This window comes from Brachypodium distachyon, chromosome 2 (assembly GCF_000005505.3).
Source record: "Brachypodium distachyon strain Bd21 chromosome 2, Brachypodium_distachyon_v3.0, whole genome shotgun sequence".
NCBI classification, from domain to species: Eukaryota; Viridiplantae; Streptophyta; class Magnoliopsida; order Poales; family Poaceae; genus Brachypodium; species Brachypodium distachyon.
In genome coordinates, this window is record NC_016132.3 from 25271766 (window position 1) to 25298944 (window position 27179).

General features: G+C 47.1%; 2 protein-coding genes across 2 annotated transcripts; one reads left to right on the forward strand and one right to left on the reverse strand.

Annotated features, from left to right (window-relative positions):
- Positions 1 to 3729: 3729 nt before the first annotated feature.
- LOC100836135 lies at positions 3730 to 11287 on the forward strand. Its single transcript, XM_003566244.4, has 4 exons — positions 3730 to 4316; positions 4450 to 4575; positions 4700 to 5308; positions 10158 to 11287. Exons 1-4 carry the CDS (start codon positions 4088 to 4090, stop codon positions 10859 to 10861), a joined length of 1668 nt encoding a protein of 555 aa, XP_003566292.1. The 5' UTR covers positions 3730 to 4087; the 3' UTR covers positions 10862 to 11287.
- Positions 11288 to 12665: 1378 nt separating this feature from the next.
- On the reverse strand, positions 12666 to 21142 carry LOC100834607 (mannosylglycoprotein endo-beta-mannosidase). The gene is made up of 11 exons (XM_003568487.4): positions 20680 to 21142; positions 20355 to 20493; positions 19741 to 19968; positions 19044 to 19102; positions 17483 to 17531; positions 17107 to 17337; positions 15746 to 15915; positions 15452 to 15656; positions 14371 to 15039; positions 13650 to 13877; positions 12666 to 13571 (listed from the first exon to the last, which is right to left on the reverse strand). The coding sequence occupies exons 1-11, from the start codon at positions 20844 to 20846 to the stop codon at positions 12777 to 12779; spliced, it is 2940 nt and encodes a 979-aa protein (XP_003568535.1). The 5' UTR covers positions 20847 to 21142; the 3' UTR covers positions 12666 to 12776.
- Between the last annotated feature and the right edge of the window lie 6037 nt (positions 21143 to 27179).

A 27179-nucleotide genomic window follows, 5' to 3' on the forward strand; every position in this document is an offset into this window, starting at 1 on the left:
TCGCAAGCCAAGGAAGGACCCACGCACGAACCATGACACCGCCGGCCGGCCGGCATGCATACATGATGCATGGGTGTCTCAATTCAAAACTCGCGTAAACTAAACACCAGTGCAATACTCTCTTTTTCTTTAGCCAACGAATTAGTATTTTCCACTGACACACCTCCTCCAAACACAAGAATCTAATCCCCCTCTCACTCTGCCCGTAATTCGTTCGCCCAACCACCACTCGCTCTTAATCTATCCTTTGCCGCGCGCACTGCTCCACTGCTAATAATCAATGGCCATGTTCTCCGCAGGAGGCAGTGCTAATCCTTGTCGACCCCGACCCCACAGCGACTAAACAAGCAGTCACAGATTTTTCATGTCGATAATCATCGTCTCCCATCCATTATAATTATCTTTCCTCCACGTTTGTGGACTTGTGGTGGAGGGCATGCACGGCACCACAAAGGCCATTTTACAGCTAGTGCATGCGCATGCGATGCGATGCGAAGCCCTCTCGCTGCAATGCAGGAACGAACATTCTTTCAGACTTCGTAGCCCGCGAGCCGGGTGCTTCGACGATACCATTCGATTCCATGCTTTCTCCCCCGCCGGAAGCGTCAGCGCACGCACGCACGCCGAAATCCAAGAATTTACCGGCAGGGGCAGTAAAAAAGCTGCCTTTTCTTTCATTCTTTCCGTGGGCTCGGGCAGCAGCCGTGCGGCGGGTGAGAAGGGATGGAGTGGCCGTAGCAGCTTATCAGCTCCCTGCCTGTTTCCGGTTGCTTCTGTCGCCGGCCGTCCGTTGCGTACGTTCTCTCCACGACGCGCAGCAGCCAAGCAGCGCGTGTCTCGCATGCACGGACCCGGCTCCGACCCGTGAGCTAGCTGCGACTGAACCGAGAAAGGAGCGAACAGGGGCAGAGCCCAATTCGGCAGAGCCACCAGATCGAGCTGTTTTGACCGGTATGCCCGTTTGTGCTGGTTTTTCCTTTTGTCACGGGTGCTTGTGTGATTCCCATTTATGTTTGCTGCTTGTCACGGTGGCGCATACTCACTGCTGCGACAAAAATAAAAAGTGCATAGTCACTGTCACCGACCCTTTGGCGCTTGCTGGAGCAACGGTTGTGAGCGGGATGCTTGCAATGGCGAGTGTATTTGGTAAGGTAAATCCAGGGAGGACGCCAAATTAGAAAGTACTGCAGCTTTGGAAAAGAAAAAAGACACATGAAGAAACGAATGTGAACAATCCAACGTATAATCGTTATACCATCTTCAGCAGTAGCCTTTATAAAGGTCTCCAAATGTTGTTTAGGAGCTTTTTTCTAAATTTTTGATCCCTTATTCAATCTTCAGCACGAGCACCTATATTCCAGCCTCTATGTAGTTCTTCCATTACACTGACATATGGGGCCATCTGTCAGTGGGACATTTTCAATTTTTTTTCTTTCTATTGCCTTCTTCCCCAAGCCCGTACGAGAGGGAGATGTGCCATTCTTCCCCATGGAGGCTGGCGGGCCAAAGAAGGCGGCGGGCGCGGCCCTGGGAGGCAGAGACCGCGCGGCCAATGGCAGTGGAGATGGGCGGTGCGGCGGGAGGAGGAGATGGGGCCGCGGCGGGAAAAGGAGATGAGGGCGGCAAACCGGCTGCGCGCATGGAGGCGGCGCGTACATCGTCTAGCAGGAGGCACGCGGGGGGAGACGGTGTTGTGCAGGGCGGAGGTAGGCGGCGGTGTTGCTGTGGGCCGAGGGAGGCGGCAAGGCTGCGAGGATGTGAGGACGCGTGCGGGAGAAGGAGAGAGAGGGGGGAAAGGGATAGGGGCCTCGTAGGTAGCCCCCGGGAATGAGGACTTGAGAGATGTTTCTAAGGGTCTTCCTATTCTAAGGCCTGAGTACGGGCCCTGTTGAACAGTGTTTTTTGGTCTTAGCCCCTAAAAACAAGATATGTGCCTTATTTAAGTGCCCTGCTGAAGATGCTCTTAGGAGCATAGGAACTATGTGAACGTTTTGTCATAATATGTCAAGTTTGATCAATTTTTGTTATGTTTTACCACATATATTTTGATGAAATGTGATAGAACTTTAAAAAGGTTGATGAATTAACATAATTCAATAATTATGTGTCCGAGTTGTCTGCCACATCCATCGCTAAATCGTCATGTCGGTTCAGAAAAATAATAAAAGAGGCCTCATAGTAAAATGTGGTTTCAACTAAAGGTAAAACATGGCGGAAAATATATTTAGAGTGAAAATATCATAAGAATACAACTACAATGTTTTTAGGGGAAAACTGAAACTCCCTATTTTCATGGCATTCAGCTAATCCCTGCTGCCAATCACGACTGATGCATGTAAGCAAATCGACAGCAACATGGGAGTTCGTGCTAGCCGACCTTATCCCAAATAGACACGCTCCTATTCCCCTTTCTAAAATTATGTGTAACTTTAGTCTAGAGTGCCACGACTATATAGTTGCACATTTGTAAACCTAAAGAAGCAGTCATTTTTCATGCTACAGTGGTTTTGACTAGGAAGGAACAATTTCTGATACAACCTAGAAAGGAAAAAATCTAATAAAAAAATCATGGGTACATCAAAGAACATTTTATTTTTTGCGGGAGAAATCCAGTTTTTTTATTCAATAAAGTTTGAGCTTCCAAAGTACATAACGATTATTCTAGGAAATTTTTTATCGCTCTTCACCCAATGCACATAGTGTATTACAGAGTAGTACAAGTGTGGAATCAGATTTCCTTTTCAAATAGAACATTCCGTAAAGAGGTGTAGAAAATTCTTGTCATTACAAAAACAACACACATATTGCAACCCTTCCACCTTTCGCTTGGCGAGCTTATCCTTAGCGAGGACACCCCTCAATAAAATACCAAGCAAAGATCTTGATGTGAAGGGAAATTATAAGTTTTCACTGTTTTTTTTTTGAACCGGCTGGTGGTATTGACCAAAGCTGCATATATACATGGACTTTACTACATATTGCTAAAAGGAATGCAAAGTTCAGCAACAGAAAATCCAGCCGATCATTTAGGGTAACAATGATAATCTTGGCCAACATGTCATTCCAAGCCTCACGAGTTGTCCAAACGATCACTTCCTAAAAACGATAGTATAGGTGGGGAAGTTTTTGTCGCCTCATCAAATGTAATGTGGCTATTAAGAGCAATGTTATAAAGAGTTGCATATTGTTAGATGTTATGTCTAATACCACATCCTTCCATAATCATATCAAAGTCCTGTTGTTCACAGTAAAAGAACCGAAACCACCACAATAAAGGAATCACTAAGATTCATGTAGTTACAAACATGAATTTGTTTTATCATAAATAAATATTGAGGGACGAGAAAATCGTCGTTCCATGTGCGTGCATTTGTAAAATACTCTCTCTGATTGTCACGTCACGAAAAATGCCATTATAGATGTCGCCCAAACTGTCGTGGACCCACCCAAGACGACCACACAGATACATAACATGCAAAAAAATGATTTTCTTTCACGAAAACCACCGAGAAACTAAACATGCGAAAATGCAAAAAGCCGCGGCAAAAAGGAAGAACATGTCACAATTCTCAGGAGCACACGGACATACGGCCGGGCTGGCCCTGGGTTTTGCACACATGTGCTATACGATTTTGACCGTCCGGGAGGAATTACAATTAGAGCAGGACAGCTAAGAGGGAGTTGGATTACTGCCCGCGGCCACGTCGCATATATAATTAGCGTCATCACACACCCTGTTTCCCCTTGTCCTCCATGTGATTCTGTATTCCCTTCTCTTCGTCTCCTCCCACCTCTTGCCCCCAACCCGGCCTCCCCCCTTGCCGATGATCGTGAGGAGCTATTACTACTAGCTCTCTCTTCCCCTTCTCCTCCTCTCCGCCATTAGCCCCACCTCGGCAAAACCTCCCCTTCCCTGTATATATCCTCCTGTTCCCCCAATTCGGCCCCAATACTGCCCGGTGGTCAGCTCAGCTTTGCAGACGCGCGTCAGGGCAGGAGCGGCGGCGGCGGCGGCTCGCGAGCAGGGAGCATAGCATGCGGCGGTGAAACCGCGGGGAGCTAAAGCCCAGAGCGAGCGAGCGAGAGGATGCAGCAGCCGCAGCATCACAAGCCCAAGCCATCCCTCTCCGGAAGCTCGTCGTGGATCCGGAGGTCCCCGCCGCCGTCGCCGCCGCACAAGAAGCCGTGGGGCGCCGGGGGCAGCAGGAGCCGGTACGCCTGCCGCTTCCTGCCGCTGCTCGCGCTAACCGTGTACAGCCTCCTCACCGTGCTCCGCATCCCCAGCTCCTCCCTCGTCGTCAACACCGCCGATTCAGGTAGGCCCGCTGCCGCCGCACCCCTTGCTCGATTGCAATTTCTCCTCGCTCCTCGCCGCCCAAAGCTTCTCCTGGATTAAATGCGTCCCCCCTTTCGTGCTGTAATTACGTTTTGACGCCGTCCTCCATCCAGAACGCGTGGAGCGGCGCGAGGATGTGGAGGCGTTCAAGACCCACCTGCCGTCAAACCAGAACAGCCTCGAGGCCCGCCAGGAGACCCGCTCCCCGGCGTCCCTCCCATGCTCCGCCTTCATAAACGGTGAGTGAGCCTGGTGTCCAAGTTATTCAGTTACAGGCGCTTGCTTGCTTTGCTTGCTTACATAAGCCAGCAGATTTGCGGTGGTTTGGGGGATGCTAATTAATGGAGAATTGGTGATGCGCAGGCGAGGCGGGCGGCAGGCAGTCGGGGGAGGGCGTGCTGTGCTGTGACCGGAGCCACTACCGCAGCGACGTGTGCTACCTCCGCGGCGACGCGCGCACGGACCCTTCCACCTCGTCGGTGCTCCTCTACAACGCGCCCCGCGGCGCCGCCCCGGAGAAGGTGCGCCCGTACACGCGCAAGTTCGAGGGCAGCATCATGAGCACCATCGACGAGGTGACCATCCTGCCCGTGCCCGACGGCAACGGCACCTCGGACGCGGCCTCGAGGGACAGGGACAGCCTGCGGCGGCGCTGCGACGTGCGGCACCCGGCGGGCGTGCCGGCTGTGGTGTTCTCGACGGGCGGGTACACGGGCAACGTGTACCACGAATTCAGCGACGGGCTCATCCCGCTCTTCATCACCTCGCAGCGGTTCGCGGGCGAGGTGGTGTTCGTGGTGCTCGAGTACCACTACTGGTGGCTCGGCCGCTACGGCGCCATCCTGGAGCGCCTGACCAACTACAAGATCGTCGACTTCCGGTACGACCGCCGGGTGCACTGCTTCTCCGAGATGATCGTCGGCCTCCGCATCCACGGCGAGCTCGTCGTCGACCCCAAGCTCATGCCCAACGGTACGCCTCCCTCCCCCCCAAATCCCAATCCCTTCTAAATTTTCCAACCGCGTCACCATCGTAAAGTTAAATCGCCCACAAATTTCGCCGTGCCCCCGTTTTACGCTGCGACGTCGATTTGTTGGTTAGTTAGGGATGTCATTGTTCTGCTACTAAATCCGCATGGCCGGGCGATTGCGGTTGGTTTTTTCCGTTGGAATTTCGGGATCCGCCGCGCGTCAGCAAGCTAGCGGCGGCTTGTTGCTTAATATAGCGAAGAAGAACACAAAAAAGGCGTGTGAGGTGTGAGAATTCGCGCGCCTCGATCGAGATCCGTGCAAACCCTGGTCGGATAAATCATTCCCCCCAACTCAACTGCAGTTCCTCCTCCGAGTTTATTAGCCTTGGCCGCAGTTAATTACTACTTCTCAGAATCACCTTTTCACCTCTCCGGTTTTAGTAGCAGTACCCCTGCTACAGTCCAGTCCTTACTGGGTTGGTAGAATGCGATAGATAGATTGCAAGTGACGCATCCGACGTTCCACGAGCCGATCCGCTCGGTCAGCGAAAACGACCGACCGACCGACCGACCGACCGGGGCTGATGATCGACCGCTGCTCACTCACTTGGCGACGACACGCCGCACGGTTACACGGTACACATGACACATCCGAGTCTGTCTGACACCCCTCCGGCTGCGTGCGGGGCCGTCGGCCACCTGCTCGCATTACTCCTGCTCCGGTCCGGTGGCGAGTGAGTTAACGGCCATGGGCCCTCGGAACAGGGAGGCGGGTGCGCTTTTCTGTTGGGAAGGGAAAGAAAAGGAGGCGCCGCGAGGAGGAGGAAGGAGGAAGGAGGAACGGGAATCTTGCGGCGATGATGAGGCCGCCCGAGATGATGGCGGGGATTATTATTTTACGGGGAACGGGCAGGCAAAAGGCGGCTTTTGCGAAAGCTAGCGTTAGGAGGGGGGAGGAAAAGCGGGCTCGCTCTTCACGGACCCGATCGGCGCACCAGATCGGGTGCTCCCATCGCCGTCGCCGCCGCTCCTAGAGTACTTCTGTCCTGCCGTTTTCGTGCTCCCCGCTCCGTTTCCCTTTCCGTTTTCCTTGCAGACAATGTCAATGCGCTCCACTGCTGGGATTAACGACGCTAGTACTAATTCACTGCCAGTGGGTTGGGTTAGTCTAATTGGGGATGCAGTTAAAGTGTTGAATATAGCAGCAGGAGTTCGATCACGGCCATCAGGGTACGCACGAGTTTTGAAAGCGGCTCTGGCTCTGCCTGGCTTGATGAGAGCAGAGAATTAAGTGTACTGGATTTATAAAATCTTTGGTCAGATTTGTACATCGACTATTTATAGGGAAGGAAATACAAGGGGGGCTCCACGAAGGCGTAGTGTGTACCTACCTCCACGCTCGGCTTCACAACCCAGTTGTGGTTGGGTGCACAGCACAGTCCCAATTAATCTGGCCGACCCCGTATCGCACTAATGTGTTCCTTCATTTATAGCCCAATAAAACCCTTGTACTGTCCGGTACACTCGTAGGACACGCACAGCCAAGATCTTGGGCCTGCTGTACAATCTAGACTAGTGCTCCTACTGGAGCAGTAGATGGTAAATTACTATTGCAGCAGCACGTTACCTGTGCAGAGCGTAATGCTAGTAAATTAGCAGCAGCGTGTCTGCAAACAGAATTGGAGATGCTGCGTGCCACATAGAATATTTCTAGTTGCTGGTCCGATGGATCGGGCACGCAGATGCAGGGGGGGACGAGGCGTGTCTCTGCAAAAGTAATACCCACCTCGCTGCCGCTGCTTAACATGTCGGAGGCCAACCGCGCGTACTTTCCCATATCACAGAAAATAACAGCTTGGCTCGGTTGGTGCTTGTGTTTCTAAATCAGACTAGGCGTTAAAAGGTCACTAGCTAGCATATACAACATGTGCAAGGGGCACTGGTGGTGATTCGAGTTCGTGTCGTAATTTTGTTTTTTACACCCATCCACGTGCGCCTTTTAAATAGCCGTCCCAGTTTTAGGACCCCAGTTTTTAGGCCTTCCTGTCCTTTAGCGATGAAGTTGAGAAGCATGCGGCACGAGGAGGGTACAGCAAGGTCATTTTCTTCTTCTACATTTTCATCGCCGCCTCCCACGAAACAGGCTGGAATCCGCCTAGCTAATTGTGGAAGCAACTGCGACGACAGCCTCATGCGTGCTAGATGGGTGGAAGGAAGAGCACGGAAAGATAAACCCCTACGTTTCTTTTCCCTAATCTATGACCAAGAGCCGTTGCATCTATCGCTGATTTTGTTGGATTCCACTGGAGAAGATAGTGGGGGCATGCACGGTATCATTTACTAGCATATGGCGACGATGATATGTTGTCCATGCCCTGAGCCTGACAGTGGTCTTAGGCAGCTGCAGGGAGGGAACAGTACCATGGCCGGATATGCACGACACGCATCGAAATGTTGGTGATAAGAGAGGATTATGGATTGTGGCATTTGACTAGGACATGTAGGGACTCAGAGGCGCCGGCCGGCCATGGAAGCTGACTTGCTGTGCCTACGCCGCCCATAGTGCTAAGGCTCGTGTCCTAATCAGCCGCTCCATCCAGTGGATTAGTTGGTGCTGGCTGCAGATAGACAGCATGCTCGACCGGCTAGTCTGATACTCGGACGGACATTGGCAGGTATGCCGTTGCTGTCAATGGAGCCAAAAGCACCAAGAAACATTTTCCTTTCCCTTTTCTTAACATGCCTGCCTGAATTGTGATGTGTGCGAGCGATGGTGGGAGGGGGAGGGTGACCAACGTGGCTAAGCTTGTTGGGACCCATGCGATGTGAGAGAGAGGAAAGGAAAAAGAAAGCAAGGGCGGTTAGTTAAAAACCAGATCACCTACCCAAACGGCTTCGTGCTGCATCATCCTTCCTCGCTAATCGCCCCCATGGCCTTTTCGGCCAAGGATGGTTGGACGAGTGGGTGATGATGTCTCTGTACTCTTCACTCTACATTCCCCCGCGTCACCTCGCGTACTTAGGTGTGGGCCAAATTTTCCTTTGTTTGCTTTGCTGGCTGGCTGGCTGGCGTGTGGGTCTCGGCCTAGTATATGGACGACTGTCAAGTGTTACCGGTTGCTGCAACACGATGCATCCCGCATTGCTTTGCTTTCTAGGGTAGCACTGCGGTGCAGATCGACAGCCAATTGTAGAGCCCGGATAACCCCGTTTTCTTTTATATTACCAAAACAAGTGTAGCATGCAACATGAGCTTGCCGGAACGTATAGTAATTAATGGTAAGTATAATAATAAGATGGACCGACGATTTAGCTGAAAATTTAGTTCTGCTGCTGTCGACAGAACCTGTTCATGGAGTTTGGTGTTTTTATTATCGACTGAACCTGTTCATGGAGTTTTTTAGTGTTTGTAATGAAAGCACTGCACGATTGTAGTGTTGAACATAAAAAAGCTCGATGGTTGGTAACAGATCCGAGCTAAAAAGAAAAGAAATGCAAGTAGTACTAAGTACTAACCCATACAGATAATGCGAGTCTATTATATTCGGCTAAAGTAAAACACAAAGTTGATTAAAAGAAAGCTTATGAAGGTGGGAGAAAAATGGTGTTGATTTAATAATTGTGAGCCCCGAGGCAAAAGGCTCCAGATTGACCAAAGGCCGTGGAACTCTTTAATGAAAGGATGTGAGGACTTGTTGCTACGACAGAAAGCTCACAAAGAAGTCGTAAAAAGGGAAAGTGGACATGGGAGGGGGTGTGCCTAGAGACTGTAGTAGAGGGGTAATAATGATGGATTTACGACGAAACTGCAGTTGCGCTTATTATGCCACTTGTGTCGGTGGATTTGCGTCGGCACAGCTTGGTGGACGCCGAGGTTGGATCTCAAGTTCTCAGCAACGTTTATCTCTGGCAAGGAACCAACCACTTTCTCTTACTCCTATGTTAGTACTAGTACTGGCGTACGTTTAGTCTCTGAAATGCATTGAAAATCATGCAAGTACTGTCACGAGTCTCTTGCGCAGGTGGTGTTTCTATACTCTCTACGGTAGGTAAATTAGATGCTCGGTTGACTTACTGTGCTCAGTGATCAGCATCCAAAATGGAGTAAGTACTATAGCTGCCTACGGGCTTGGATCTTGTAGCGCTGACCTAAAAAAGGGTCTCCTCTGCTGCATTGGGTGATTACGCCCACTTTCAAGGCGCATTTGTAGGTCGTCGATGGTTGGCCGGCCAAAATTCCGTCTTGGCGTCGCAGTACTCTCACTTTGGGTTGCCGATGGTTGGCTCTTGGTCCAGTGGATGGAAATGGAATAACCCCGTCGTGCCGGAGGCTACCACCAAGGCACGCAAAGGCGTCTTCGGCAGCGGGGCGCGAGCTGTCCGTTTTGTCCCCGTTTAATAAAGGCCCAAGGAGCCAGTCAATCTCGGGGTGCGACGCATGGATGGACCATGTCATAGCTGGATCTCGCCGGATAGAAAGGGGTTGTTGCTGTTTCCGTTTCCCTTTGGACGCCGTGATTTTAGCATAGCTTTGGTAGCTCGGGTAGGGTGTCATCCTAGACTGATGATTGCTGGTTTCCGGCCCAATTGGCTGCTAATTTGTGTGTCATCACCATCCTATACACTCCAACTAGCTAGGTTGCTCTGGGCAGCCGAAGTACTATCTCTACTTTGTTAATGGAAACTAATGCAAGAACACAGTTTATTAATGAATATTAATCTCTGAAACTAATTTCCAACTTCTAAAGTTTAGCTATAATCAGCATACTTCACATTTTCTTGCTTATGAGCACATCCATTGTAAACGAATGCAAGTGCTCAACTCTAATAAGTTTGTACGCACGCTCGCAGGCAAGAGCATCAAGGACTTCCAGGCACTCCTCCACCAGGGCTACAGCAAGGCGCCGGCGTCGTCTTCCTCGGCGCCGGTTCCCCTACCCCTGGTCCCGCTCTCCCGGCCGTGCCTCGACCACGCGACGACGAAGGCCGCCAAGCCCAAGATGCTCATCTTCATCCGCAAGCAGAACCGCGTGATCCTGAACCTGCCCCACGTCGTCACGGCGTGCCGACGGGCCGGGTTCGCGCCGCACGTGATGAACCTGCGCCGCCAGACGCCGCTCCCCGTCATCCACGCGGCGCTGGCCTCGGCGGACGCCATGGTGGCCGTGCACGGGGCCGCGGTGACCCACTTCCTCTTCATGCGGCCCGGTACCGTGCTGCTCCAGATCGTGCCCGTGGGCCTCGACTGGGCCGCCGAGTCCTTCTACGGCAAGCCGGCCCAGCAGCTCGGGCTCGAGTACCTCGAGTACAAGGTGGCGCCCGAGGAGAGCTCTCTCGCCGCCGAGTACGGCCTGGATAGCACCGTTGTGCGGGACCCCTCTGTTATCAGCAGCCGCGGCTGGTGGGAGATGAAGAAGGTGTACATGGACCGGCAGAACGTCACCGTGGGCATCAAGAGGTTCGGCGAGCTGCTCCGGGCAGCCAAGCTGCACCTCAAGAACGCCACGGCGTGCGCCAACAGCAATGGCAATGGCAAGGCAGCCGCGGTGAGGTAGGATTGCTGGGGCTACGCCCGGTTGATTAGGTGTTGACTAATCACATCTGTTAATCTCCGTGTTTTTCTCTTTCTTTTGGTTTATTTTGTTTCCTGGTTGGAGCTGGGGAGGGGGAAGGGAGTATAATCGAGGACAAAAGAAGGGAGATCATCCTGTACATAGAATTGGATTGGTTGGTAGGGATCGTCCCCGTGCACAGTACATTCGTTCGGCTCATGCTGTTGTTTAGGGAAGAAGAAGAGTAATAATTTATGCTAGAGGCTCTCCCAGAACATCTTCTTCTTGTTTTTTTTAGTTCATACTAGTAGCAACAGCTTCTTTCTTTCGTTCTCTATACCTTTCTTTTTCATTCTTTGGGTGTCATGATGTAAGAACAACATTCTGTAACAAGTGCAATACTAGAATCCAAAGTACAAACTGAAATGATCTGGACGAGACCAGGAAGACGAAAGTTACAAACAGTGCAGTGCTTTGCAGTGCAGCACAACCTTTCAGGCAAAAGCACCAGTCATGAAAGAAAAAGGTTTGTCCATTTGCGTATTTTACTGCCGTAGATTTCGAGGCCGGAGCGGCACGTGGCTCATGCGCCTTGTAATCAGCTCCGACGGCACGGCTGCCGCGTGTTTCGCTCGGCGACAGGCGCGCAGACGAGGCAGGCAGCTGGTGCAGCGGACCTGCGGACGTGAATGACAATGGCAGCACTAACAGTTGGACCGTGGTCCTCTGCATCGAACCACAAATTCGTCAGTAAAAAGATTCTATAACACTTTAAAAATAAATACTCCACCTTTGTCAAAACTAGGCTTTTATCTCGTTTAAAGCCACAGTTCGACTAAGGGTTACTCTAGCGGGGCGACGATTTGGGCAGGAGCGGTCATTCTGGCCGAAGAGGGCAAAACGCACCCAACGGGGCGATGTATTTTCCACCTGTCCGTTTTTCGGACCGTGGGGATGCATTTTGATTGCAAATTTGGTTCGGGTTTGCGTCTCCACTAACGAGAAATTGAGCGCCGTGCGGTCTGGTTGGTCCGCGCAGTCAATCCCTTTCGCCTCCCGGCCCCACCCGTCAGCCACACACCGCAGTCTTTATTAAATGGTGACCCTGTCGTCCCCCATTTCCTCATCCCCACCCACTCGTCCCCTAAACCCCAAATGGGTTAATTCACTTTGAACATGGGTGTATCCAATACCTCTTGCGATGGCTAATTTAGTATATAGAGCGGTTCATTTAGCTTTTTATGTTTTACCTTCGAACAATATGGTTCACTTTTTGGTACTTGGTTTGGGGGTGGGCAAGAATTCATGTTTCCACATTTTAATAGGGTCGCAACAATTTTTTGGTCTATCTGATCATGTCACTATGACGCTGTTTTTGATAAAAGGAAAGTCTATTTTTTATGTATGAGTTGTTTTTATGAAGAACTTGGATGCAATTATGAGGACTGTTATAGAAGGTGCATCAGAAAAGACCGATAAATTTTGGCGCCAAGTGGCTAGAATGGATCACCAAGGAGTTATGTCTCGATTTGGGCGGTGTGCTACCTTTAAATTAGTCAGTTTGTAACTCGGTTCGAGGTGCTACCTTTAAATTAGTTTGTAACTTGGTTCGAGGTGTAGCCAATCACACGTTTGGATGTGAGTCATATGTTTTCGAATTGTTGCAATAACGTAAAATTGTTGCCAATGGTAAGAAAGCTTTCATTTGCTTAAGGAAAAATACTAACGAGGATGACCGAGGAAAAATGGACCAACGACACAAAGTAAACCTGAAATCGTCCCAATGGTCCTGAGGATACTACAAGGATTCTGCTCACGACATATGCTGATGCTCTGCACTTTATTAGGGATGTACTTATTTCACATGAATCTTATTACAGTCTTCGTTAAGATAACATTTTGACAGATAAATCGCTCCTCACATCGTCACTGCATGGTACAGGTGATAGTTCCATCCTCTCAGAATGACCCTGGGCACGGAGCCTTCGGGAGCCTCGAAGGAGATGTCAACAGTCATTTTCTCTCCCGGCGTGAGCGAAAAATAGTTGTCCGAGTAGTGGACTGGAAGGATCCTCGTGTCCCTGTAATTCTCCTGAGTGGATGATTCAGAGTTGTGCACCGAAAAATGAAGGAAAAATGCGACACCTGAATCCGTCCCGTTCACCTCAACTGTTCTTGGTTTGTCACCTGATCTTGCTAGATCAATGCCTCTGCGTATTTTGCTCCACAGACCAGTTTCCTGTCCCTCACAAATAGTTTCTTCGCTAATGCTGTTGGAACCGTTTCCGTCGACCAGATCCATGGTTGATACAGAGGTTGCGCTTTCTGCTGTTGATTTATTTGACCTGTTCTCTATGGACATTCTTACGGTGTATGCACGGCCTGAGACGTAAACTTTAGATCCAATCTTGAGTGGAACTGTTTTCTGCCGATACTGTTCCAACAACTTGTAGTCTTTCCCAGGAAGATGTAGCCAATAGAAGTTTCTGGAGAGTACTTCCTTGTCTGACAGCCTGACGAGTTTAAGTAGTAGAAAATAGACAGGCTTGGCATTCTTCATCTTAGGGTATTCCATCTCCATAATTTGCTTCACTTTCTTTGGCGGTACCACCATTTTCTCAGTAACTTTGTAGTATGGGGATGCACCATCAAGATCCCATATTGAAATTTCTACAGCCACGTTTGTCAGTTCATTGGACGTAGTGTTCACCACCTAACAAAAGGCACTCTACATGTATTAATTTCTAGAAAGTGTGCTTGAGAAAAGGCTGTTCTAACTTGCAGGAATTACCTCTATAAAGAAACTGGCCAAATTCAGTTGAACATGAATTGGTTCAGCGGCACAACGGCAACCATAAAACCCAGCAGTTTGATCTTGGAGATGATCATAGAACTGTCCTCTTAGTCCGGTCCATGGATTCTGCGTCTTCCAAATTAGTACGCCTGTAAACTTGGTCCACATAAATGAAGTCCATCCTTCCAGGAGTGCTCTGTACTGAACATAATTGACCAATTGTGCCTGAAGGTGAAAGATGAAATAAGAAACAAACTTATCATGCTTCAGCCCTGAAGCATAAAGCTCCTAGAGATGAAAAGATGGTAGAAGTAAATTGCTGTAGCGACCCAGAATGCCACTAAACTAGCAGCATGCAGGTCTTCGATATATTACAAGTGAAGTGGCATGTTGGGACGCTACAGGATTTTTGTTTTCTTGTGAGAGTTGAGTTGTATCTTACAAGTAAATGTAATTTCAATTACTTATCATATAGAACCCACTGCTTTTGTTTCTGTTGTACTCCCTCCATCCCATATTAAGTGACTCAAATTTACCCAAATATAGATGTATCTATACCTAAAAAGCATCTAGATACATGTAATATTTTGGCACTTAATATGGGATGGAGTGAGTACTACTTTGATTGATATATTACTTGGGAAACTTCACTCCACTTGTAATATGTAGAAGATCTGCATGCTACTAGTTTAGTGCCATGTTGGATCCCTACAATTACCTTTTCGCAGAAATCGTCAAGATCTTCTGGACGGCCATATAGCTCAATTTGATCATGGACCTTCCCTGGTTTTGAGTAAGGAATGTACTTGTGGTAATCCCATATTGGATTTGGAATTTCTTTTATGTACCCATCAATGTTCTTCTTAAATATTGGAATGTTCCATCCTTCTGGAGGCATTGTTGCTCTAATAGTTGCAGCAACCGGAACCCCCACAGACCCAACTTCAGGGTTAAACCCATATTTGTAGAAACTATCTTTGAAAAAGCTCTCAGGGTATTGTATCTCATATGGACCATCACTCCAGCCACCTTTGCCATTGGCAAAACCATCCCACATTGATCCTTGGACATAGACTCGAGTACCATCAAGGTATTTGCTTGGGTCACTGGAGTCTTGTGATAAACATATTTTTTGAGCTTTTGTCCTCTGGTAACTTATAAACATAGGATGTAGCTTCAGATCATTCTTCAGTGTTTTATTAATGTCAACTGGTGGGACTTGCTCGTTGCCACCAACCCACAAAGCAAGACTAGCATGATTCCTGAGTAACTTGACAGTATCTCTAGCACATAAAAGAAAGAGACCATGGTCCAAAGGACCATCAGGGTTTGATACTGGAACGCCCCGGCCATCAACATCTCCAGTTATCCAGAATTCCTGCCATACCTGTACAATACGTTCTGTCCTAAGTATTCATGCAGACATAGCACCAAACCCGAATAAACCAGCGAACTAATAAAATAACTGTTCCTACACATTCATCTCAAAGAATATTGTCAAATGATGTCTTTATGTGAAAGAATAATCAAGAATTCAGGTAGACTGTGTGCCAAACAAAATTATTGAGCAGCATCTAACCGACTAACTATACACCCCCAGATTTACTAAATCCTGCAAAGGCAAGGAAACCCAGCAACTGGCTAGTTACCTTCAGTTTATGAAACCTAAGAGAAGTAGCGGTGCATAACATTAAAAAAAGAGAGGAAAAACAACTATATTCTTCATCAGTAACTAATACTTTGTAGTTTGGATAAGGAAACACAAAAATCAATTGATAAGGAAAGGAATATAAGATTACCATCAAACCATAGACATCACAAAAATGATAAAAATCAGGCCTCTCTGCTAATCCACCACCCCAACAGCGAATCATATTGAAGTTCATATCAGCATGAAATTTAATGTCAGTCATATATCGCTTCTTTGTTAACCGAAGCAGGCCATCTGACAATATCCAGTTCCCCCCTCGGATGAAAATAGGCTCACCGTTTACCTTGAAGATCCTGCAGATGAGTTACCTTTGCACTAAAATATTTTCACGAGCTCCAGTATTATACACTAGATAGACACATACAAACAGTAGTCATCTTACCTCCCACCAGTAGAATCATCTATTGTGCTCTCAATTTTACGGAATCCGAAATAGTGACTCCATGAATCAGACTCCCCAAATCCATTGATATCTATACTAATCTCAACGTTGTATAAGGATTGCTTTCCCATGCCATTTGGCCACCACAGATTCGGCTTATAGAAGAATAACTGCACATATTCATATATAACAGTTAACCAATTTCATAATGAGCTAGTCTGGCAACAAAAGGGCCTCTTAAACATAATAATCACTAGAAGATAGTGCAAAGAAAATAAGCTTACACTGTGATTATTGTGCCTTTATATAAAAATGAGGATTGTGCAACCATGGTTTAAGCATCATTGGATGTTTCTGCCTAAGGAGCAGGACGCAATGAGGTACTTCCTAACTTAACACGACCACATGGGCCAGTTTGGTGCTGTGGTATTCTAAGTAATCTACTACATATGTCAAGAGAATCTTGGAAATTTCTGCATTTCTGGCAAAACATTTTATCCCCACCCACACCCCACCCCACCCCCACCCAGAGAACACACACAAAGGTTATCAATTAGTTTGTACTCCCTATGTTCAGAAATAAATGTCGATTTAGAAATGTACAGTCTCCAAGATGCAACTCTGAAAGTTTTCACACAAACATGTTGGTCAAAATTTATAAAATTACAATTTATGAAAATATTTTTCATAAAAAAACCTAATGGTATCATTATCACTTATAGAATCTTAATACTTTTTCCCTATTTCTATACATTATGAGTCAAAGTTGGTGAATTTTGATTGCATGCTTTCTAGGACGGCATGTACTTACAAACATAGGTGGTAGTGGTACTAGTGCATAACTTAATGTATCCAAAAACAATACACTCAACTTATTAGTTACATACCGGTGGTGCCTTAACACTACAGTTTTAGAACATAATTCAGATTAAATTCTCACATTTCTACACAAACTGCGCCCTGGAGGAAATTTGCATGCTTGAGTATTGGAATCTTAAATAAAATGCTTTCAGCTTGTCAGTTTTGTTTGCTGCAGAGCTAATTTTTGCTTTATCAACATCTGGAAGATCAAATACGAGTATTGAACAGGTGTTACTGCCAACTGATAAACCCTGAAAATTCATGACCGAAAAAGAAAAAACTGAAACTAGAACAATGTTTTCTCATTTACAGAAGGAAAATTATAGGGTGTTCCGTCCTTTTAGAAAAAAAACATCTCTATTGTTCGATCACATAAGCTTTGTCTGTACGTAGGGAAATAAACTATTCAAGCTATGTAGGAAGAAAAATCATTTAAGAACCATCATGTAAATAACAAAATTAACTAACGATGCCTGAGTAGCTTGAAAAAGTTAACTTACAGGAGGAATAGTGTATTCTAGAACTGAATGGGGATTAATTGTTATTGCATAATTTTGAAGATGTTCCACCAAGCAAACGTTACCCTCAACTTCAGTTGAAACTTGGATCTTCAATGTACAGTCTGCGGACCATGAACTTTTGTTCTCCAACTGAAGTGTACAATGTAGGTATGACCTCTTGAAATCATCATGAAAAGTTGAAACCAGATGGGGGTCCGCTATCTTCAGAGGCTGTATAAAAAAAATTAGACATGCATAAGCACTATCAATAACTTAAATAACTTGCAATTCAACAGTTAAGGACTAGTTTCCTCACAAGAGGACAACAAAGGAAGAAAAATACTAAGAACATGGACCATTGGACTAGTAAACTCACCCCAGTTATGGAAATTGATACTTCATCCCAGATACCTGTATTTCGATCCCTAGGATGACAGAAGGATAAATGTAAGAAACTGTTGCTGCTGCAACTTGTTACAAGTACTATCAGATTGAATAAAAAGGAAGAAAAGCCTTGCTGCTGCAAGCAATTAGGGCGGCTACCACCCAAACCATCCGGACTTTTGGACGAACCCAAGCTAACATGTTCTACATGGGTCGGGGAGGGTCAGTATCTAATGCAGCCAGTATGGTCGCAGTTTAGGAGGGTACTGCGTCAGACCTGGCTAGCCCATTAAACCTGTTAGCATTCTCATGCGGTCCCACTGATGCTTTTTCTAGGCATGGAGTCAACTGTGGCGATGATACCTTTCATGAAGAAGAAGCACATAAGTTACAGTATCCATATGTGCAATTGCTTTGTTTACCTAGCACTAACCCGCCAACCTCAATTAACACATAAGGCGCAACCCAGATAACCCACCACACTAGTCTCTTCAAAGTTCAAACCCAACCCGACCATAAATAATGTAAATTTGTTCATTGCGAGTTGGCATAGAAACGCACCTAAACCCGCTAATGTTCACACCTAAAAACACTACTGTGGTTTATTGCTACAAGTGCAGAAAAAACTATACTAGTCGTTTGGAACAATTACTAAAGGTGAAACCTAACAAGAAACTGGATCAGTAATCTCAAGTCTGTGGATTATGATCTTTGTTCAGGACTTTGTAATAACTTAAATTTACAATACTGTTTTACTCGAACCTTGTGACAATGACTTCTAAGTTGGTGGTCACTGGTCAATCAATCATGGAAGTAGCATTCACAGAGTTTATTGAGTCGAGCAAAACTGAGCTAACATTAATGCAAAAAACTACTCAGTTATGGAATCTACTCCCTCCGTCCGGTATTAAGTGTCGCGACTTTGTCTAGATACGTATGTATCTACACACTAAAACGCGGTCAGATACATGTGTATCTAGACAAAGTTGCGACACTTAATACCGGATGGAGGGAGTGATATTTAGTCCAGTGATCTTTGATGGACAGAAAACTTTTCAAAGCATATAATTTCCATGTAGTTCTTGTGATTTTTCAGTACGTTTTTAAAAACAGTGCAAGTATATGATGACAATCCATATACCAAACAATATGATGGTCTTCTTATGAGACTTCAGTGATTTGAAGAAATGAGCATGGCATTCATACATCACATACTATCATGGGACTACATTATCCCTTCAAAGCACTCCATTTGAGCCATTGCTAATGCTAGCACCATGCCAAGATACTGTCGATACCAAAATATACAACATAAGGTCTCTAGTTCACCAAGCAGCATACATAGTTTTACTCCCTCTGATCCATAATAAGTGTCTTGGATTTAGTGCAAAATTTTAAGACACTTATTCTGGATCGGAGGGAGTACAAATTAGGGAATGCACATACATTTCTAGGAAACAAGGTCGTGGACCAATATCAGAAGGCATCAGAAAAGAACCAAACAGAATAAAAGTGTCCTTAAAAAATAAAGTCACATACAGTTAATCAACTACCTTATTGGGCAGATCCAATCCCATCCTTCAACATACTGTGTAGCAACATCTTTTCCAATCTGAAATGGACCAAGTTGAAAGGTACGGTCATCCATACATCATTGAGTTATCCCCTTTAGCAATAATATTCCGTTTTGAAGAAGAGTAGTAGAGTCAAAAGTTATTTTCTGTTCAGTCACTGATACCTCTTGAGAACATTCTCCTAAATCTTTGACTTTCCAGTAACCTTTCTGAACATACACTACAGTTGATAATGCAAATCTCACTTGCAAAAGTGGGACACAATGGAATTTTCACTTGAAGGATGGAGAAGGGCTTGTTGCACACACTAATGGAATATTCAATTGCAAGCAATGCAACAACCAAGGGAGCGATGCATGTACTCTGATGTACTAGCCCGAGAGCAGGCTACATCCAATTGGAAAATTGAAAAAATAAGCTAAGATGATGGGCCTATGCTAGTTACTTTAATTATTAAGATACTCAACACCTTTAAAACTATGCGGGAATTTCAACGGTGCCAATTTGCTCTCTACTAAAAGGAGAGGCAAAGTACTCTCTTAAAAAAGGAGGGACAAATTGGAAATTCAAATCTGGCACATTACAGTTCTGATGAATGATCGTGCTTTCACAGTATTACAACTATCATGACCTTAGAGGAGAAAGCTAGGGAAGATATCAGAGACATCATACTAACCTCATGATCCCCGCCCTGTCCTCCCCCGGGAGGAATTGTACCAGGGTGATCCGGGGGATGAACGAGTACAGCAAGCAGATTGTTACCATCAGGATGAAGAACATCAGTAATATCCAGGGTGTGCCTTCTGAACATTCCTTTCGGAAGTACCTCTTCGTGCCCATTTAAGTACACTTCTGCTGAATAGTTTATTCCGCGGAAGTTTAAACTCACATGCTGATTTCCTACCTACAGATGGAAATTACCAAAATAAATTACATGTTCATTAGATAAGCACCAATATTTTAGTGTTAACAAGTGCATTTGATGTGGTGCAGGGTCAAGAAATACCATCCCTCCAACAAGTCAACTTTGCATCAATTAAGAGAGAGCGTGCCAATGATTGGCACTCATTAAATCTAATACTCGTTTGGATAAGGAAAAAAAAAGCATATCTCTTACACTGCTGCAATACCACTGACTTCACTATGGTAAAAACTGAATGAAAATAGTTCGACTGTATTGAATTACCCACTGCCTAGAATCACTATACTACACTAGGACTCATGCTACATTCCTTGTTAAGCAACGACACAATTAACTACTACATGGCGAATCAGTGCACAACTTCATACCGGAGCACACTGGAAGGTGGTGAAGAACCAGAATGTGTAGTGCTCCCTCCCCGAGTCCGCAATGTCGATGATCGCCTGGTTGTTCAACCCATAGAACGGGTCAGGAATCAACTTGTTCTTGAGAAGCGTCCCCAGCACGCTGCATTCAGAAGCACCCACCAGTTGTGTTAGCTAAGCAAGGACCACGCGCCAAACAAACAAACAAACAAACAAAGGTTGCAGTATTTTACAGATTACTCTATCGAATAACAAATTCCCAGAAATCGGCACTACTGCTGGTAGCAGAAATGTTCGCGGAGTAGAATCGGTGAGGAGAAGCACGTACGTTCCAGGGACGGCGGCGTGCATCCATGGGGCGGTGGCGGAGGTGTCCGGCGGGTGGGTGGTGGTGAGCTCGACGCCAGTGAGGGCGACCTCGGTGGAGCGCGCGGCGAGCCAGCCCGTGTCGAGCACCCGCTTGCCCACGGCTGCCGCCGCCTCAGCAGCCGACATCGATCTCCCGGCCAATCGCTTGCTCGGGACTTCGGGAGGGGATGCCGCGCTGCAAATTTTGGGAACCCGATCGGGGGAGCCTGGGGTCCTGGCCTGGGGAGTGGGGAAGGCAGAGAGTGCGCGGCGTTTTTGTTTGTTTTGGCGGAGGGAGGGAAGGAGGGGCCAGGCCGGCACGTGCTGCTGAGGGAATCTGCAGAAGCAACGGGCACGGGCGGGCGAGCGCGTGATCGGCGCTGCCGTGTCGTCTCCGCCGGAGGACTCCGCCGCTAGCCCCACCCGAACAAAAACCTTTTTCTAGGGATATACGACACTCACGTTAAGCGAAGCAACTCAAAAGCGTGGTTCATAAAGCCTGTTCTAAATGCTTGAACCTTTCCTGCTCCAGTAAAACCTGCACGGGTTTTTTCAATTTGCGAAATTCATATGTGAAATTATGATTTTTATGGTCTTGTAAGAGCATCTGTAGTGATTCATACTTAAACTCACTTCTAGGGGAGAAATAATGTCAAACCTAATAGAAACAATATCTTTTTATGCACTCTTTCTTTATGAACTTCGATCTAGATCGGGACTTCTCGTATTCTCTCCTCACAAGGTCATATTTTATCGACTTGACGCCTCTTGTTTCTTTGTTTCTTGATCGCCACTTTAATCGTTGCGTGTTATTTGCCTGCTGCCATCGCCTCCCAATTCTTTTCACATCTTCCTACATAGTTTAGGAAAAGAAATTAAAAGGGAGCGGCATCCACTCTTGTACTGCGTACATCTACATCAAGGTTAATCCTTGTTTTATCATGTAGTTCTAAATTTGATGATTAATCAGATTGTGCCCTAAAAACTATAGAAGTAGAAACTTCCAGCATAAAAAGTCAAATAAGGAATAATTTCATATTCTAGGACAGATGGCATATTTTGGCTATACAGACCTTACGAGGATTCTGGCTCCATCCCTGCTTGTAGCTACCACAAGAGACCATAGAGACATTTGTTCATGGGCAAGTTCGGTCGGGGTTAGGGCGAAACTAGAATCCCTTTATATAAAAGTATTCCTGTCAAATATTTTATAGATATTATCTTAAACCTTCTTCCAACATTTCTAGATGTGAAGTCGTTGATCATGGTCTCAATGTCAATCTCATCCAACAATTTCTTCTCAATGCATAAAGTTGTCAAACTATTTAACCAATCTTGAGAGATTAGAGACCTCAAAAGGTTCTTCAACAATTTCAATTTCTTCTCAATGCATAAAGTTGTCAAACTATTTAACCTATCTTGAGATATTAGAGACCTCAAAAGGTTCTTCAACAATTTCGATTTTGAAAAGCTTCACGGGCATAGTGAATAAGATGTTATGACGAATAGAAATATTAGGATAACAATCTGCTTTTCAAACAAACTAAAAAATCTCCATAGCAGACATCGATCTATTTGGAAATGTCAACTACAGAACATTTAGTTCAGAAATAAGACCATTTAACTAAACATCAGAAGAACCATCTAGAGAGAAAGTTTTGCAAATTCAATGCAAAAGTCTTTTAGTTCATAACCATCCAATGACTTCAAGATTGTTGAACTCATTAATAATGCAAATATAGTTCTGAATGATTGAAGTTCTTGAAATCTACTTGTCAATGATCTGGTTGCTATATCAACCATAACCAAAAAGTAATTAAATAGTCCATCCGGCATGCAAGGTTGCTTCATCGCAACTCAATTTCACCAAAAAAATGCTTCTTTTTAAGAGCATGGAGCTTCCCTAGAAATGATGATTCCACACCCATTTCAGATGCAATATCTCCATCAAATATTATACTGGAAGCAGACACTTCATCTCAATAGGTGTCAATCCAAGCAATTACATATACCTTAGTATTTGTTGTAAGGTACAATCAATGTGCATGGACGGTGATTGCAACTTCTTGCTCAGTGCATTTGAAAAAAAATCAACCCAAATAATTATACCAAGAATAAACTCAAAGCTGCTAAGAAATCTAAAGAGTTTTTTTTTTGCGTCACTCCTATCCTTGGGTTAGGTACCACTATCTCCACTTAATTCAAGCAAGCTTGACTATAGCTGAGCAGCTTGATATTTAATTGCTTCTACACTTTTGATACGACTCCCCAAGAGTGTTGCACAAACATTTTCCAAATTAAGCCTTCGACCAAAACTTTTCATCCTTTGGTAAAAGTACGAAGTACATATATTTGTTGCACAAAATACAAAAGAGTAACAGCTGTAACACAAGATTTAGCCATATCACAAAGTGTGTGATTAAGATTGTGGCAAGCACAAGGCATATTCAAAGTTTTTCAGGAACCTGTGTTGTCCTTCACATTATCATGACCTTGACCCATAAGGTCATCAATATTAAGACCAAACAGCATGATGGAATTAACCAATACATTGAAAATCCCAAAGCTAGATGTGTCATCCACTCTACAAAAATCCAAGAAAATAGTACTCCCTCCGTCCAACAAAAGATGTCTCAAGTTTGTCAAATTTTGGATGTATCCAGACATGACTTAGTATATAGATGCATTCAAATTTGGACAAAATTCAGACACCCTTTGTTGGACAGAGGGAGTACTCAAGTTTTATTTTGCCACCAAACAAACTTATTTGTTCACAATGACTTGCAACCATGTACAATCAAGGATAACAAATAAATTTTTGGCCTCTTTAATAATCTTGATAATATAACTTCTAATGTTATAAGCCATAAGGGAATCAACTCATTCTGAATTTTACAGCTAAGATAATAGTACCGAAACTCTTTTCTTTGAATACATCTAATGTGGTCTTCCATTACTAGGTAATATTCTGCAACTATGCCAACACAAGCTAAGAAATTACTATTAAGGTCATTGTGAAGTTGCTCGTTGGATTCTCTAGAAGCCAAGCTGTGTTTATCAAGAAACTTCACAATGGCAATTATTCTTAATATAAAACTTGCCTTATATGTTCTTCTCTGTGGTTTGCTATTGTTACTTTTGTCAATTGTTTCATGTTTGATTAATCTAGCTCTTAGTTCATTCCAAGAGTTCATGTCTGTAATATGCTCAACACTGCATTAATGTTATCCGAGTCTCTCACTGATATGCATCCAATCTATAAAACCATCATGCCCCAATTAACTCTTGCAATCACCAGATTAAAATTTTACAACAGAAAGCAAAAGTTGGTCGACATCTTTTGAATAAACTATCCATTTACTGCCACATAGCTCCCCATCGCTCAATTTTCTACAGTAATGAGTGTACAAAATGTCTTGAATTGACATTTAGAGGAAAATCAATTATTTTTTCCTATAGGCCCCTTCTCCACTAATATGTCCCTCGCTTTATTATCAAGATTATCCCAAATTCTTGGAACATAATTATCCATAGTAAAAATTTAGTTCCTCAAATTCTTCATAAGATGGACTGAATATGGGATAGTAATCACTTGCCTTTATTATCATCCTTGCAAACAAATAATGGTCGAGATTGAAAAATAGCGCATTAATTAGTAGGCCTTGACGAAAAGATCGAAACTCATTGAACGCTTGCTAACTCGGTTCGTTAAAGGCTCGGTTCGTTAACTTAATGAACCGAACCGAACATCTATTTCAGATCGTTAAGCTTAACGAGCTTAACGAGCGAGCCCAAATAATTGTGCATGAATACCCGTTTAGGATGGTAGAGCATGTTTGGTTTAATATTTTTATGAAATATATGAATGCTTTCTACAAGTTCATTGGTAGAAAGACTATTAGAGCTGAATGCATGAAGGTATTGTCGCACCAGTGGCACCTGAGGTAGCACCGCTGCATGACGCGTGGGTCGCCTCGCTTGCTTCCCGGGAGGATCACACCCTGGGCGGCAGTGTACAAGCAGCCCGGCAACCTACCAGCCCGGCAGGGCTAGCGGGGCTTCGGGGGAGAATTCCCGCCTGGGCACCTCCCGGTAAGGTACTTGCCAGGAGGGGCGTTCCCGGGCGCAGGTTTCCGCTGCGAAGGGGGGACCGAGTAAGCAGGACAGCGGCGCCATGTGGGCGCGCGGGGGGCGCCCTGCGCGCGGGGTTCATCAGGACAAGGAGTGAGGCGCACGGCACATTTAATGAACCGACAGGAAGGGGGTTCCCCATCAAGTCAAGCAAACAGTGGCTGTTCAAGAGTAGTTTTTAGGCCTTAGACCCCTAACTACAAGGGAAGTATTCTTGCATGTATGCCAGCGCACCGAGGAGGAGCTGCCCGAACTTCCTGCTCGCCACTTGTAAACCATGCACCGTGGCACCTGTGGTATCCCCTTGGCTATAAGAGGAGGACCCCCGCCAGCGGTCAAAGGGATGGTTTTTCGTTGATCCGTTCGCTGACCAACTCGTAGTACTACACTAGCAGTAGCCTAAAGTAGAAAAGGACACTTAGCTAAAAGAGGGAGCACCCAGGGGCTCCCCCTGGCAACTTGTAAGCACTTGTTCTTCTGTCAGCAGACAAGCAGGACGTACGATTTTACACCTCTGGGTGGCCCGATCCTGGGTAAAACGCGTGTCTGTGCTCATTGCATGTTGTAGCGCTTCGCATTGGTCCCGCCAGCGACCGCCGGAGCGATCCCCGTCGCCCCCTGCCGAACCAAAAAGGGGGTGCTCACGCATCCCCGGTGTCAAAGCCCCGTGCTACGACATCTGGCGCGCCAGGTAGGGGTCGCGTGAGGAGAGCTCGCTGGTGACTGCTGGCGGCAACGTCTAAACCAACAGTGGCCTCGTCTCCCTCGACGACAGAGCCAACCACCATGCCTCCCAAGCGGGCTGGTGACCCCCGGATCGATCCACGTGAAGCCCCAGTGGCACACACGCGATCACACGATGCGCAGCCCGCGTCACAGGCTCAGGAAAATCCTGAACCCTCACGAGCGCAGCAATCGCAGCTGCCACCCCCGCCTCCTCGGCCGTCGGTAGACAACCGGCTGAGGGGGCCGGCGGCTCCCAGTGCCAGGGCCAGTCGCGCGAGTGGCCACGGTGCCGCCCATGCCGGCCAGCGAGTTGAATCGCGGGCCGAAGACGCGCAGCGTCTGCTGCGCCACGAGCACACCGCGTCGCGAGCGACGCCGACGGGGTCACACCCCACTCACCCGGGTGCGCCCGGGGATAGGGCGGAGGGTAGCCGGTCGGAGAATCAGTTGCCCCCAGCCCAAACCTCGGCAGAAGCCATCATCGCCGCGTGGGTCATGGTGCGGTACGAGCCGCAGCAGGGCACACCGGCACATGAAGCATGGAGCGCGGAGCTGGATGCGCTCCTCGTGCTCGCCGCCCAACAGCCACAAGGCGAGGGCGGCCTGGCAGGCTCAGGCCACGGGAAGAACCCAGGGTGCGGAGACGCGCCCCGCGCCACGCGACAAGGAGAAAACCCTCCCCCGCAGGGAGGGCTGGGAGGCGGGGACCCGGAGGGGTCCTCGGACTCGTCACCCATCGTCACACGAGGTGATGCACGCGGCATCTTGAATGCCTGCCAGCAGGAGGACTTGCGCCAGTGCCTGGAGCACCGGCGCCGGCGCGCCATGGAGCGCCAGGACCCGCAGGAGTAGGAGGATGCTCCTATGGGCCCCGAGGATGGCTGCACCGCGTTCACGTGCGAGCTGCGGCAGGTAACATGGCCCCGCAAGTTCCGAGCGCCCGCACTCGGTACGTACGATGGGACCGTGAATCCCAGGAATTTCCTCCTGACCTAGACGTTGGGGATGCATGCCATCGGCACCGACGACAAGGTCAGAGCCAACTGGTTCCCGATGGTCCTTAAGGGATCAGCAAGAACCTGGCTGCTCCACCTGCCTCCCGGGTCCATCGCCACTTGGGCGGACCTGCGCAAGCAGTTTGTGGGCGCGTTCCAGGGCGGCTACAAGCGCCCGAGAACTATGGCGGAGCTGCACACCGTGGTGCAGAAGCTGGGAGAGACGTTGCGGAGCTTCGTCAACCGCTTCTCTAACCTTTCCTACTCCATCCCGGAGGCAGAGGCTGTCGCCATCATCAACACTTTTGCCATCAACGTCCGCGACCCCAAGATGCGCAAGCTGAGCACGCATCGGATCCGGACGACGCAGGATCTGTACGCCCTGGCGCACAAGTGTGCCATGGCCAAGGAAGGGCGCTTAGCGCCCAAACTTGCAGCTAAAGCTGCTGCGAGCCCAAGCGAGGGTTCGCAGAAGAAGATCTCCCACAAGCGTAGCGGGAACCAAGTCCTCGTTGTGGAGTCGGGGGCTACCACGAGGCCCACAAAGAAGGCCTCGTCCGGTGGCGGGTCTGGCGGCAAGCAGGGCGACGCGTCCCGCTGCCCCATCCACGCCAACTCTAGACTGGAG

Bases quoted from the DNA above. Each gene is read 5' to 3' on its own strand.
- LOC100836135 (XM_003566244.4), top strand. From the start codon at position 4,088: ATGCAGCAGCCGCAGCATCACAAGCCCAAGCCATCCCTCTCCGGAAGC. The intron at 4,317-4,449 runs GTAGGCCCGCTG...TCCTCCATCCAG, and splicing joins CGTCAACACCGCCGATTCAG to AACGCGTGGAGCGGCGCGAG. The intron at 5,309-10,157 runs GTACGCCTCCCT...GCACGCTCGCAG, and splicing joins CCCCAAGCTCATGCCCAACG to GCAAGAGCATCAAGGACTTC.
- LOC100834607 (XM_003568487.4), bottom strand. From the start codon at position 20,846: ATGTCGGCTGCTGAGGCGGCGGCAGCCGTGGGCAAGCGGGTGCTCGAC. The intron at 17,532-19,043 runs GTAGTTGATTAA...CTGTCATCCTAG, and splicing joins GATTGGATCTGCCCAATAAG to GGATCGAAATACAGGTATCT. The intron at 13,572-13,649 runs GTAATTCCTGCA...GCCTTTTGTTAG, and splicing joins TGGCCAGTTTCTTTATAGAG to GTGGTGAACACTACGTCCAA.